The 14,894-nt window shown below is 44.7% G+C and overlaps 1 protein-coding gene across 2 annotated transcripts in view; it reads left to right on the top strand.

Annotated features, from left to right (window-relative positions):
- Positions 1-14,894, top strand: part of SLC5A10 (solute carrier family 5 member 10) — a 175,465-nt gene that overhangs the window by 26,105 nt on the left and 134,466 nt on the right. For both annotated transcript variants that reach the window (XM_033963148.1, XM_033963146.1), the window contains 2 exons: positions 7,545-7,650; positions 9,211-9,291. In XM_033963148.1, the coding sequence (XP_033819039.1) occupies positions 7,545-7,650; positions 9,211-9,291 (187 nt within the window). The remainder of the gene's footprint in view (positions 1-7,544; positions 7,651-9,210; positions 9,292-14,894) is intronic.

The raw sequence follows: 14,894 nt of genomic DNA, 5'->3' as shown, positions 1-14,894 counted from the left end.
ATTGAATCAGGTTGGGCATACTGGATGGACCATTTGGGTCTTTATCTGCCCTCATCTACTGTATTACTATGTTACTATTAGATCCCTAGTGTGTGTCTAGTTAGGATAAAATTTTGTATTGAAAAACTTACTCTGTTACGGATAATTATGGCAAAATTGTAACCTGGAAACTGACGAAATCAAAGACACTTCAATTTCCCTGAATGGACAAACCTTCCCCATTGTCGATTCCATAAAAATCCTGGGTGTGACACTAGACCGTTACCTCACTCTAGATATTCACACAGAGTCACTGATGAAAAAAGGCTTCTCGACACTATGGAAACTCAGAACCATCAGAAAGTACTTCGATGCAGCATCCTTTCGCCTACTGGTACAATCCTCCATCTTGAGCCTACTCGACTACTGTAATATCATCTATCTTGGGTCCCTCAAGAAAACCATACATAGACTCCGAATCATACAAAATTCTGCAGTGCGACTGATTTTCGGCATAAAAAAATGGGACCACATAACCCCCTACTACCAAAAACTCCATTGGCTACCACTAGAAGCAAGAGTGCTATTCAAATTTGCCTGCCTTTGTTTCAAATCTGTTCTTGGCATGGCCCCACTATACCTGGTCTCCCACTTTAAATTGGATTGTTCCACCAGACCCACATGTAGAATACGTCTGTTCAGCCATCCTTCAATAAAAACCTGCCAATACAAAAGATTCCTAAACAGAACGCTAGCCTTCCAAGCAAGTCAACAAAACAACTGGCTAGGCAACTTCATCAAACACTCCTCATTCTACCTTAACTTCAGAAAACTAGTTAAAACAAACCTGTTCAACCGATTTGTAACCAAGAACCCTTAAACCCTCTACCGTACTCCTATTCACATATTCTTGTTTCCCCACATTGTGACTTTTTTCTTCGCTGTATCCAAAGTCTTCATTGTTATTTTTTCCTTCGCTGACTGTCCAGCACTTCTTGATGTAAACCGCCTCGAACTACTATGGCTTTGGCAGTATATAAAAATAAAAATATTATTATTATATGAGATTTATTGGTATTAGACCCCTATATATCGAATTAGGACACAACCTTGTATCGTACACTTGTACTGTAATTATGTTAACTGTGTTTTATGTCTGTTGAACCTGGAACCCGTTCTGAGCTTTTTGGGGAAAAAGGGTTAGAAAATGAATTAAATAAATAACAGAGGGAATACAGCAGTTATCGTCAGAAACATAGGATCCTGTTGCCCTTTGCAGGGGTCTGCCCAGCAATAAGAAGGGGGAAGGGATTGGGACGTTGGATCTTTACAACCAAACTCAAAGCAGTTTACATCTAGGTACTTCAAGCATTTCTTCTTCTCTGTCCCGGTGGGCTCACAATGTATCTAATATACCTGGGGCAGGGTGGGATTTGAACCCATAACCTCAGGGTGCTGAGGTTTCTAGCTCTAACCACTGCATCACACTCTCCTCTACGCTGATTTCAAGAGGTCCAGTTTGCCCATCTGCCTTTTACATGGGATATCTGAAAACTGCCTGCACGTGAACCTTTGCGTACTCCATACCCTGCTGCAAAGTTGCAGGTGCTGTGTCTGCAGAGCTTTGGTCGGCTTCCTCTGAAGTTTTTTTCCGACGGCTCTTGGCTTCCTTCCCCATGGCGTCGATCCTTCCAAGAGAACAAACCCAGTTCATATTAAGTGATAAATGATAGCTGCACCCTCCTGTCTGGCATTGCATCGCTGCCTGCTGCACTCTTGGCTCTGGCATCACATCTCTACTGTCTGCTCCGTGCCCTGAAAAAACCTGGAGAATGCAAAGAGCAAATCTGCGCTTGGATCAGTCTGACCAAAAACCTCATGATGATAATCACATCTACTAAATCATATACTCTATATCTAATGTCATCAGTACTTAAATACTAATAAACAATCTCCAATAACCCAAACAAAATCCGACATGTATATTTTTCTGTGCTTCCTTATTCTAATAATAATGTTCTTATTTTGATTTTCTTATTTTTTTTTCTTTAGAGAGTAGGAAAGGTCTCAGTTATTGGAGCAAATATATCTCAAACAGAGAAACACCGCTTATTGTATAGGTCCGTGTATCGCAAACTGTGTGCCGTGGCGAGATTCTGGGTGTGGCGCGAGCCGCCAGTGAGTAGGAGAGGTGCCTGCGCTGGCTGAATGCCCTAAAGGATGTGCCTCTCGCTGCGAGAAGCCCTTCCTGTAGGTAGTCAGCTGGCACCGGTGCCTCTTCTCCTCGCTGGCGCCTCTCCTGCTCCAGCACCCCCCACTGGCGGTTCAAGGTCCCGTCTGGTGGGCCTTCACACGTGTACTGATGTGGACGTGATGATGTCGCGCATGCTCTTGATGTCATCGTGTCGATGTCCGCGCCTTTCTGGGCGCTCTTCAGCCGCGGCCTGGAGTTTACTGTGCCGCCGAAGAAAAAGGTTGGCGGGAGACTGGTATAAGTGATGAGGCTCCACCTCTAATCATTGGCATAAAAACTTCCTCCTCCAATAATCAAATGAAAGTACAAAAACTTAGATAATCCTCTTATCTTGATGTAATTAGTTAATCTTCTTTCTTATAGTGGATTAATCTCTTTTCATGTAGTCACCTTTCAATTAGTCTTATAGGAAGTTAATTTTCTTTCGTTTAGTTAGTTGTATTCATTTGATTAATAATATTCACTGTAAACATATATCACCAAGCCCAGCGTACTATAACACACAATTAGATCGCCAGCGTGCAAGACCACAAACATTCAGTATACCAAAGCAGAGGTCTTATCTCAAACAAAATAATTATTCCAGTTGTCCAGTTCATCCAGACCCCCTCCATTTGTCGTTCAGGAAAATATCTTCAAATTCAACTCGTTACAGTGGGGCTACTGCTTAAACAGCGTTTCTCAGCCGCTGCGTTGGGGATTATTAATTGAGCAGCAATTCTGCTTCTAGAAATGAAATGTTAAGCTAAACTCTAAAGCAGCGTATTGCAAACTGTGCACCGTGGAAAGATTCCGGGTGTGCCACGAGAGGCACATCACGTGAGCGAGTCAACTAGCCCTCGCAGGCGCCCATCTGCATCTCCCCACCGGCGTACGCTTCATGGTTTTCATCATAAGGCGTATGGGGACAGACTTAAAGATCTCAATCTGTATACGTTGGAGGAAAGGCGGGAGAGGGGAGATATGATAGAGACATTTAAATGCCTACGTGGCGTAAATGCGCATGAGTCGAGTCCCTTTCATTTGAAAGGAAGCTCTGGAATGAGAGGGCATAGGATGAAGTTAAGAGGTGATAAGCTCAGGAGTAATCTGAGGAAATACTTTTTTTTTTTTTTTTTTTACTGAAGGGTGGTAGATGTGCGGAACAGTCTCCTGGAAGAGGTGCTGGAGATAGAGACTGTGTCTGAATTCAAGAGGGTCTGGGACAGGCACAAGGGATCTCTCAGAGAGAGGAAGAGATAATGGTTACTGTGGAAGGGCAAACTAGATGAGCCATTTGACCTTTATCTGCCATCATGTTTCTATGACCTCACAATGCAGGTGTAAAGAGCCTTAGCCTATAGGAAGAGGAGATGCAAATGTTAAGAGTCTTAGCCAATAGGGAGAGGAGGAGATAATGGATGCTACGGATGGGCAGCCTGGATGGGCCATTTGGCCTTTATCTGCCATCATGTTCTATAACCATAAAGCTCTATGACCTCACAATGCAAGTGTTAAGAGTCTTAGCCAATAAGAAGAGGAGATGCAAATGTTAAGAGCCTTAGCCAATAGGGAGAGGAGGAGATGGTGGATGCTGCAGATGGGCTATTTGGCCTTTATCTGCCATCATGTTCCTATAACCATAAAGCTCTATGACATCACAATGCAGGTGTAAAGAGCCTTAGCCAATAGGGAGAGGAGGAGATAGTGGATGCTGCGGATGGACCATTTGGCCTTTATCTGTCGTCATGTTTCTATGTTTGTAAGCTGAAGACCCCATCTGGAGGGTCTCCGTGCATGTGCGAATATCCCACATGTGCCCTGAGTTTAATGCGCCTCTAAGGAGCAATTTATAGCATCAATACATTGTGTTTACCACTCAGACTACTGTTTGGTACTTCCACTCACGCTGACAGAGTTGCACAAAATAGCTCCCTGCACGATCATCCGGACTAATGTGTCTTTAAACAAATCGCTGATCTTACGTTATTTAAAGGGCCAGTGTTCTGTTAAATGAAACATCACACTCTTGCCAAAAATACCATTTATTCATGAATAAAAATATTGCCATTCAATGCTTGAATTAAGACCCACAGCTGATACAGGTTTTAATCAGTATATCCAACGCTCTTCCTTCTGTGCCAGAAATTTTGCATAATCACACCTACATATACTTTTGTACCCATTAAGGCAAGATTCCTTAAGTGGCGCTTTTCTGTAAACAATGCTCAGAGTTAGGCACTATTTATAGAACAGTGATTGGCACTAAGAACCAGGCCTAACTTTAGTCGTAGCTAAACCCTGGTGTAAATCCTCAAGCCTAAGTTAGGCATTGATCCAATGGCGAAGTAAGGGGGGTGAGGGGCGAGGGAGGCGGTCCGTCCTGGGTGCCATGTTGGTGCAGGCCCCGGCACCCCTCCTCTCTTCCTCCACCTCTTCCCATTCCTCCCCTCCATGCACACGCCCCCTTCCCTTCCTCCATACCTCTAGCTGAAGATGTTCGCAGCGGTCAACAATGTATTCTTCACGACCTCGTTGGCTTTTTTCGCTGATGTCACATCCAGGTGCCGCACATAGGAAGTGATGTCAGAAGGAGAGCCAATGATCAGGAACTTCACCTACAGGTTACGGGGGAAGGGAAGGGGGGTGCGTGCAGCAGGCGGGATCAGGGAAGGAGCAGGAGGGCGGAGATGAGGGTGGGGGAGGGGTACCACTGCATGGATCCCCTTAGTCCAGGGATCTCAAAGTCCCTCCTTGAAGGCCGCAATCCAGTCGGGTTTTCAGGATTTCCCCAATGAATATGCAAATAGATTTGCATACACTGCTTTCAATGCATATTCATTGGGGAAATCCTGAAAACCCGACTGGATTGTGGCCCTCGAGGAGGGACTCTGAGACCCCTGCCTCTGATGCTGAGACAGACATGGGTAGGTAGCATGGAATGCTGCTACTATTTGGGATTTTGCCAGTTACTTGCGACTTGGATTGGCCTCCGCGAAGACGGGATACTGGTCTAGATCAGGGGTAGGCAATTTCGATTCCCAAGAGCCACAGGCAGATCAGGATTTCAGGATATCCACAATCAAAATGCATGAGATAAATTTGCATCTCAAGGAGGCAGTGCGTGCAAATTCATCTCATACATATTGATTGTGGATATCCTGAAAACCTGACCTGCCTGTGGCTCTTGAGGAACGGAACTGCCTACCCCTGGTCTAGATGAACTATTGGTCTGACCCAGTAGGGCTGTTCTTATGCTTTTATTCTATAACTGAGTGCACAGTGGCATAGCGAGGTGGGTCAGGGGGGCAGACCATCCAAGTGCCAACTTAGTAGGGGTGCCGGTGCTGACATCTCTCCTCTTCCCCACCCACACCCCCGGTGATGGGACAGGTCTCTGAAGGGCACACCCACCGCTACCTCTTCGAATTTTTGCCTGCAGCATGCAGGCTTTCCTACACGTTTGCATCGGCCTTATCCCTCCCTCTGACATCACTTCCTGTTTGTGGGGCCAGGAAGTGACATCAGAAAGAAGGCTCAGCTGGTGCAAGCAGCAGGTATTTATCGGTGAAGAGGTACGGGGGTGTGGTGATAGCAGGGAAGAGTATGGGGGGGGGCAGCAGCGTTGGGGCAATGGTGAAGAACTCATTAGGGGCCACCTCTGCCCTGGACTCCAACGTCCCTTGTTACGCCACTGAATGTGTATAAATTACAGGAAAACTTCTGATCCCCTTTTTCAGAGCCATGCATAAAATTTAAGCATTGATTCACGGAGATAATTATGTGTGCATAACTTTTAATTGATGCCAATAAGCACCTATAATTGTTAGAGCTCAATTGTGGGGGCTGATTGTCTCATTATTCAGTTAACTTGCACGCCTCCAAACTAGTGCCTGCAATTTTTGTAGTGTTTTTTATTTTTACAGAATTAGGCTGCAAGTGTAGTGCTTTGCTGGAAGAAACTCCATGGGGCCTTTATATCATTCTAAACTGGATGATTTAAGGAATCTTTGATAGATTATAGAATATCAAACTTTCTATGTTGTGTTCATTGAGATTTCACCCGGGCCCAATCTGAATTCAAGAAAGCTTGGGACAAGTACATGGGAGTGAAAGGGAGAGTAGAGAATGACACGGGGACAAATTTTTTCCCATCTCGTCCCAGCAAATTCTTTTCCTGCCCTATTCCTACAAGTTCCATCCTCATCTGCACAAGCCTCAAACACTTTAAATTCAAAAGTATTTAAGGCTTGTGAGGTTAAGGCAGAGCTTACAGGAATGGGACAGAGAGAGGGACAGCGACAAAACTCACGGAGACAGGACCGGGAAATTGAGTACCTGTGGTGACGGGGAAAAATTTGTCCCTGTGTCATTCTCTGAGGGAGAGTAGTAGATGACATGGATGGGCAGACTGGATAGAGGCCTTATGGTCTTCCTCGGCCTTTATTTTCCTGTGTTTCATTTGACCCATTTTAGAAACATTTGTATATAGGAGAAGGTACACTGACAAATCTGCGCAGGACAATTGTGCTCCAACAAATGTGCCCCGACAATTGCGCACATGGACAAGTGCGTGCAGGACAAATGTGGCCCTTAACCCTTTCAGGACCAAGGGACATATTTGTCCCATAACTTTAAAATCCTATAAATTTTGATTGGGATAGTCTACAGTTCTAAATTTGATATGTACGGATTCCATATGATACTGCCTTTATGTAAACAAACTGGTTCCGACATTCATTCATTAGCGTCGTTGCCAGATTGACGAGAAGATTCACTTGCCACACTGTCCATAAGCCAGAAGTGTGATTTTTTTAAATAAAAATAATGATATTTCACAAAAAAAAAATCAATTTTTTGGCATCTGCAAGCCCTTTTTACCATAAAAATGTCGTCAAAACCACAAAAATTAGCCTACGATCCTTATGGTCCTGAAAGGGTTAAAGGATATCTGGAAGGCCCCGATTTGCTCAGACTCTCAGGCCTGGTCCCTTGGGAGGGGCTTGAGGTGCCTCAAGCCCCTCCCAAAGGACGGGGCCTGAGGAATCTGAGCAAATCAGGGCCTTCTAGTTGTCCATTAAAAGGGTTCCCATAATTATGATTAAAACCTATCCCTAACACTAGATAGGAAGTGAATCTTTTAACCGTTCCCGGGGTCCCCCCCCCCTCAAAAAGACAAAATAGTATCCTGTCAGGGCGGACCTTCCATTCAGTCCACGCATTTGTCCTGTGCACATGTGATGGGCCACCATAGAAGCACTGTGTATGTAATACCGCAGAATGTGTGATGACCTGGGGCAATCAATGGCTGTTCCTCTCCTTCTACCCATAGACCGACCTCTATTCTGGGGCTCTATTTGTGCAAGTCTGCCTGGGCTGGAACCTCTATGTCTCCACTATACTGATGCTCGTGGTCACAGCGCTGTACACGATCGCAGGTGAGACGGGGGCAGGGCTCTGTGTTGCAAATCTTCCCTACTGCTATTCCTATAACACTACAATATTATCTATTTGGGTGCATATCAGAAAACACTGAAAAGGCTTCGAGTTGTTCAAAATTTTGGGTTTGAAAAAATGGGAGCAAAAACTACATTGATTACCGATGGAGGCAAGAGATTTGTTTAAATTTTCCTGTATCTGTTTTAAATCAGTATTTGGGATGGATCCTGAGTACCTGGTCTCTCATTTTTTTCTAGACCGTTTTAACAGCATCCATGCGTTTTGCTTACCCAGCAGTAAATGCCTGTTGCTTTAAAAGATTTCTGGATAGAACTTTTGCATTTCGGGCAGGCAAACTGAATGACGCTTGTGTAATATTATTATGCGTGCTCCATCTTATTTTACTTTTAGAAAATTAGTAAAAACACAGTTGTTTGATCAAATTTGTAACCCGATTCACTGTTTTAAATCTTTTATCTTGTATTTATTTCTGATGACTTGTGTTGCATTTCTTCACTGACTGTCCATTGTAAACCGCCTCGAACTGTTATGGCCTTGGTGGTATACAAGACTAAATTATTATTATTATTACTGGATAGGTGCAGCACTGCGCATAAAAGGTAAAACACTTTCGAGACTGTCCCTGCTCAGTAGAGCTTACAATCTAGTCAAAGACAGACAAACTTACCTGTTGCAGCCTGGTGTGACAGGTCTGCAATTTGACTCAGCGCTTAGAATGTCAGCGTCTCTCCTAAAACGCTACGTGAGTCCCAGAAAAAGAAATTTTGAAACTGGGCACCATGTTGGATTTTATCACGCCAAGCTACGACAGATAAGCAATGAACTGTTTTTAAGCATTATTCTATTGATATGAAGTTTTGGACTCGGCCTATTTTGCGTAGCACTATTAGGTCTGTATCGTGACACTATATTTTGTTCGTTAGCTTGGACACTTGTTTCACTGTTGGAGATTAAGTTTAATGTGAGACTGATGATGGATTTAAGAGCCATGATCGATAAGTCGCTTATCTAGAGCCCGATATTCAAAGGATTTAATGCTCCTAACTTTTAGAGTTATGCTCATACATTGGCCTCTTTTGAAAATTTACTAGGGCCGCGTGCATAAATTTTTGCTCAAAATTTCACTGAATTTAGGAGCTTAAAAAGTGGTGGTAACAGGAGACGGATTTTAGGGCAGGGAAAAGTTTGGAGTTTGGCACTGATTTTCAAAGTCATAAATTAGGCTCCGGAATCCAGGCCAACGAAAGGCAGGCTTCACCTTATGAGCATAATTTTTGAGCTCCTAATTAAAGAGGAATTTTCAGCTGAAAAGTTACGCGCCTAAGACAGACTGAACATAGGACACCCGTTTAGGAGCTAAAACTCAGAGTCCACCCTCTCACACTTTGAAGGCTTTGCAAGTGTGCGTGTGGCAAGTTTTTCTTTGCTATTTTTTTTTGATAGGATTTTCAGTTGTTGAACTATAAAAGGTGGCGCATGAGATGCCCAGGCTGCTAATCCCAAAGAGAAATGAATTCTCCACTTCCTGATTTGCACAGGTGGCCTGGCAGCTGTCATTTACACGGACGCACTGCAGACTGTTATCATGATAGTGGGAGCCGTGATCCTGACAGTAACAGGTATGGAACCACACATCCTCTACAGTTCAGTTATGCTTACAGAAATGCTTCATATAGTTCATTTATTTTCGAGTAGTCTTGGGCTCAGTGTTTACAAGTGCTGCTGGCTGGGCTAGTCCTGCTTTTTCAGCGTTTACTCTCGCGTTGAAAACCATTACTGGCCGTCTAGGCCGGGGGACAGCAAACTTATGGCATGTGTGCCACAAGGTGGGACGGCCAAGAGGTTTTGCGTGACATGCACCTTTTAATTGCTGCCACGGTGTGACGGTTATTATTATTTTTATTTTTTTACTGCACTTTACTCCCTTATCAGTACCATACTAGTCCCATGAGGAAGGCTTTTGCCGAAACTTGGATGCTAGTTGGAACTAGAGGTCTTCACGGGAACGGGGATCGCGGGAATCCCGCGGGGGTCCTGTGGGAATCCTCCCCCTAACCCACGGGACTCCCACGGGGACCCCCCTCTGGCTCACGGGACTCCCACGGGGATGGAAGGCTTTGGAAGCAGGGTTCGTCCATATAATATAATGGACATGTCAGCCTTAGTAAAAGAGGGAGTATATAAGTTAATTACTTGAACAGAAAACAAAAAAAGGGTTCCACCAGAGATTCCACAAGGAAAACAGCAGCACAAACACAAAAAAAACTGTGGAATTGATGATCCTGTCAGAAGTAATTGCTGCTTTTTATGGGGATGGGCGGGGATGGAGGTAATTCCTTGCGGGGATGGGTGGGGACGGAGAGGATCCTGGCAGGGACGGGTGGGGACGGAGAGGATCCTGGTGGGGACAGGCGGGGATGGGTGGGATTTCTGTCCCCGTGCAACTCTATAGTTGGAACCATACAGAAGAGAGGCTTCTTTCTTCTTTGGACTGTTTTATGGACTAATAAATACACTGCATTTAGTTGTTCTTCCTTCTTATGTTCCTTGACTTCTATCTCCTTTGACTTGTATGCCGCCTTGAACCTAGTCAGGTATAGAGTGACTTGTAAATACCAGATTAGATTGTTTTAAGAAATCTCGATTGCCTCTCTTTGTGCTTGTTATGCACGGTCGTTGTCAGAACAGCTAGGAAGTCGGTAGCATGCTGCCATCTACTGGCAGGAGGACCCCTGCACATGCTCACTTCATGAACTGAGCATGTGCAGAGGGTCCCGGGGTTAGCAGTTAGAAGTCTTCGTTGATTTCCCCGCTGCTCAGACAGCACAGGGAACTCAGGCGATAACATCTACAGCTGGTGGGGCTCAGGCATCCCTGTTAGCCATAGTGTTAATTTCAATGTGGCGGCAAAGGTGGGGTAGCAGAAAGAGGAAATGTATGATGGCCCACGATGGTTCATTACAATTCCAATCTGCAAAAAGTGGCATGCGTTTTACGGTTCATAGTCATTCGCGCGTGAGACTTCAGTACGCCGACATTGCAGCACAGACAATTTGGCCGAAGACCCTACCGTGCCGCCTAAAAAGTTACTTTTAAAGAGCTCCGATGCGGGGTGTGAGTGGTGAACCCCCCCCCCAGTTTACTTCATACTCTTCGCGCTGCCGTTGGGGGGGTTGTAACCCTCCATTATAGAGTAAACTTAACTTTTTCCCAATTTTTAGGGAAAAGTTAAGTTTTCTCTATAATGTGGGGGGTTGCACCCCCCCGCCCCCCAACGGCAGCGCGAAGAGTATGAAGTAAAGTGTGGAGGTTTACCCCCACACACCACGTCGGAGCTCTTTAAATGAACTTTTTCGGCAGCGCGCTAGGGTCTTGCGCCAAATTGTCTGCGCGCTGAAGTCTCGCGCACTTTTGACCCGTCACCCGTTTCACAATAGGCTGCCAACCCCTAGTCTAGGTGCTAGCCGGATAGTATGATTGATTTATTACTGATTGTCTAGACCAGGGGTAGGCAAGTCCAGTCCTTGAGAGCCGGAGCCAGGTCAGGTTTTCAGGATATCCACAATGAATGTGCATGAGATAGATTTGCATCTCAAGGAGGCAGTGCATGCAAATCCATCTCATACATATTCATTGTGGATATCCTGAAAACCTGGCCTGCCTGTGGCTCTCGAGGACCGGAATTGTCCACCCCTGGCATAGACCAGTGTATTGCAAACTGTGCGCGCCGGGAGATTCCAGGTGTCGGGGAGGAGGAGAGGCGCCAGCTGCCTGTAGGACGTGTCTCTCCTCCTCCTCCTCCAGCAATCCCTCCCTGGCATCTCAGGGCCCCATCTGTTGATGTGATGTCATCACACATGTGCGTGACATCATCATGTTGACATCCACCCACTTCCGGATTCCCTCAAGCTGCTGCCCCCAATTTAGTATGCTGCCGGCGTGCAAAGTTTGCGAGACACTGTCCCTTAAATGGCCCCCATTTACACTGTAGTTATTTTGCTAATTAGCACTAAATATTTAGCAATAATTTGTAGTTACGTGCTGGTAGAGGCACAGGTGTTTAAATTACCCTTGTGTATGGCTGGGCACCTTTGCTTCTTTTCCTTCGTGTTGCTCAAACCACTGGCTGAAATCTTTTGTTTTCCTTCCAACTACAAACGCATTTGCTCCCTTTTTAATTTCTTATCAAGTGCCACTTATTATCAAACAATAAAACAAATTAATGTGTGTTAGAAAGAAATTGAAACCCTATTTAGTCAGAATTTAACCCTCAGGTTTAAATTTTATAATGCCCATATCTTAGTATATTCCACATTGAACCATTTCTGTGGAATATAAGTGTAGTATTGTATCGGATAATGCCAGAAGTTGCCGCTCTGATTGGATATTCAACATTCCTCACTATCTCTAGAAAATGGTGGAATTTTTTTTAAACTCCTGTAGCCAGTGTTTAAATAAAATACTGATCATGGGGGAAGCCACTGCTTGCCTTGGATCGGTAGCATGGAATGTTGCTACTCTGGGGATTCCGGAATCTTGCGACTCTTTGGGGATTCTGCATGGAATGTTGCTATTCTGGGGATTCCGGAATCTTGCTACTCTTTGGGGATTCTGCATGGAATGTTGCTCCTATTTGGGGTTCCGGAATCTTGCTAATCTTTGAGATGCTGGAATGTTGCTACTCTGGGGATTATGGAATCTCGCCACTCTTTGGGGATTCTGCATGGAATGTTGCTCCTATTTGGGGTTCCAGAATCTTGCTAATCTTTGAGATTTTGGAATGTTGCTACTCTGGGGATTCCGGAATCTTGCTACTCTTTGGGGATTCTGCATGGAATGTTGCTACTCTGGGGATTCCGGAATCTTGCTACTCTTTGGGGATTCTGCATGGAATGTTGCTCCTATTTGGGGTTCCGGAATCTTACTAGTCTTTAAGATTCTGGAATGTTGCTACTTTTTGGGTTTTGGCCAGGTACTAGGGACCTGGATTGGCCACCATGAGAACAGGCTACTGGGCTTGATGGACCATTGGTCTGACTCAGTATGACTATTCTTATGGCAACGGAATGTTGACCTGGTCCAAATATTAACTCCCTCCTTTTCCCTTCTCCTCCCCCTATCCCCAAGAGCAAAATCATTCCCAATATGAACATCCACAGCTCCCTCAGGCCTACTTTTAAAATCCCTGGTGGTCTAAGGTCCAAAGGACAAGAGTGATGCTTTCTTCAAAATGGTTACCGGAACCTCTCACGACAACCTTGCGGTACTGCCAAGAAACAGTATGTTAACTCAATTTAAAAAAAAAGTTCACCTCATATTTTTGTTTTTATTTGTTGACCTTTAATTCCATGTCCTTATTGTGTAATGCTTTTTCTATTATCAGCGTGAGGGAAAGGGTTAATCTCGGAAATAAGTTGAAACGGACTCTTTGGAGGTTCAAGTCTTTTATTTGTTTCCTCTTGTCACACATCTTTCTGCTTTTAAAGACCACATCCTCAATTCCATGTAATAAATACGATGGGGGGGAGGCTTTAGTCAGCAAGATATTTGACGTAAGGCCGAAATTCAGTTTACCCCCAAATAGCCATTAACAAGGTGTATTATCTACAGTAATTATATACAATACGTATCCACATTCGCAGGATATAAATTGCTCTGCACAGAGGTCAGAAATGTGCAGAATTCAAGGTACGTGATGAAAACAGTGTTGGCTTGTCTTCTTCGAAGGTGACCACAACTGATTCCATCAGAGCAGCATATACTGGACTGGACTTTCAATATACTGGTTGTAATAGCAGAGGGGGGAGTGTGTACGCTCACATTTTTGCCTCGTCCAGCATGGTGCCTCCTCAAACACCTGCCCTTTCCTCCGTTAAAAGCCGCACTCACGATTGTAGCACCTGTTCAGGTTTTGAGTTATAAAACTGGAGGCTTCTGTGTTTAAAATGAACAATCCTTGTAGGGGGTTGCCCTTAAATGTCTATGCTCTTGTTTTATAATAGCAATAGAAAATCCCCCAAATAAAAATGAGGTTCTTCTTCTGCAAAACCTTTTAAAAAAAAACAAACAAACCCTACACACATATTAAAAAACAAACAAACCCGTACACAAGTTAGGCAAACAACCAAGGAAAATGATACACTGTTTCTGTACATTTGGAGATACATCCTGGAACAGATGGCTTTCTGATACCATCTAATGGCTTTCTGATACCATCTAATGGCTTTCTGATACCATCTAATGGGTAGCAGATCTGGAGTTTGCACGCAGCCAGGTGTAGCAGAGATGAAGTAGAAAAATACTTTGACTTCACAAAACACCGGCTGTAAACAAATGGAGCGAGGATGGGGAAAAGAAAGGGACATTTCCTTTACCAGTGTAACAGGCAGGCTTGGCCTATAGTCTTCCCTGCAGATGCGGGATCATGGTTTTCAGCCTCGCTTATCCTCCTCGCAAGAGAGACTTTTATCTGGTCAGACCGTCTAATGCACACGTGAGTGACAGCAGGACAGTAATCCTAAAATTTGTTCACGTCTCCGAGACCTACCTTACACTAAAGGGGTCATTCTCTATAGGTCACCTAGTTAGGTGTCGGGATGATGCAAGCTAAGTGCATATTCTACGGCAACAATTACGCTATAGAATACCCACGCTGGCGCAGTGGCTGCTATAAATGTTCACACGTAATCCGCACACTTTAGCGTTGGAAGTGACCCGCCCAGGTCCACAGCCCCTTGCGGTCGTACACGACAGATTTTTCGTGCTCAGTCTGTAGAATGACTAAGGGCAGCATTTAAGCACCTAACAATTTATTGGCTATTGATAAGATTTAGTTGCTAATTTACCAATTAAGTTGCATGTGTTAACCGATAGCATTCTATTTCCTGGGTGCTCAAGTTTGTAAGATTAGGGCGTGAGGGTCTACGATAGAGCTGCAAGTTGTGGCTTCTATGCGAAGGCAATCCGTGCGGAACAATTTAAGTTGTTACGTTACCTGAGGTTGTACGCATTTATCATGTGTTCGAATGATTGTGTGTCTATTGGAACCCTGGGTTATCAGATGTCTGGGAAAACCCAGACAGGTCCTCTTTATAGAGGACTGTCCAGGTTAGAGAATTGCATGGGGACAGAAATCCCACCCATCCCCGCCAGGATCCTCTCCGTCCCCACCAGGATCCTCCCCATCCCCACTAGGATCATCTCCGTCCCCACCAGGATCCTC

This window comes from Geotrypetes seraphini, chromosome 11 (assembly GCF_902459505.1).
Source record: "Geotrypetes seraphini chromosome 11, aGeoSer1.1, whole genome shotgun sequence".
In the NCBI taxonomy this organism is placed as follows: Eukaryota; Metazoa; Chordata; class Amphibia; order Gymnophiona; family Dermophiidae; genus Geotrypetes; species Geotrypetes seraphini.
This window is presented reverse-complemented; position numbering and strand designations above follow the sequence as displayed.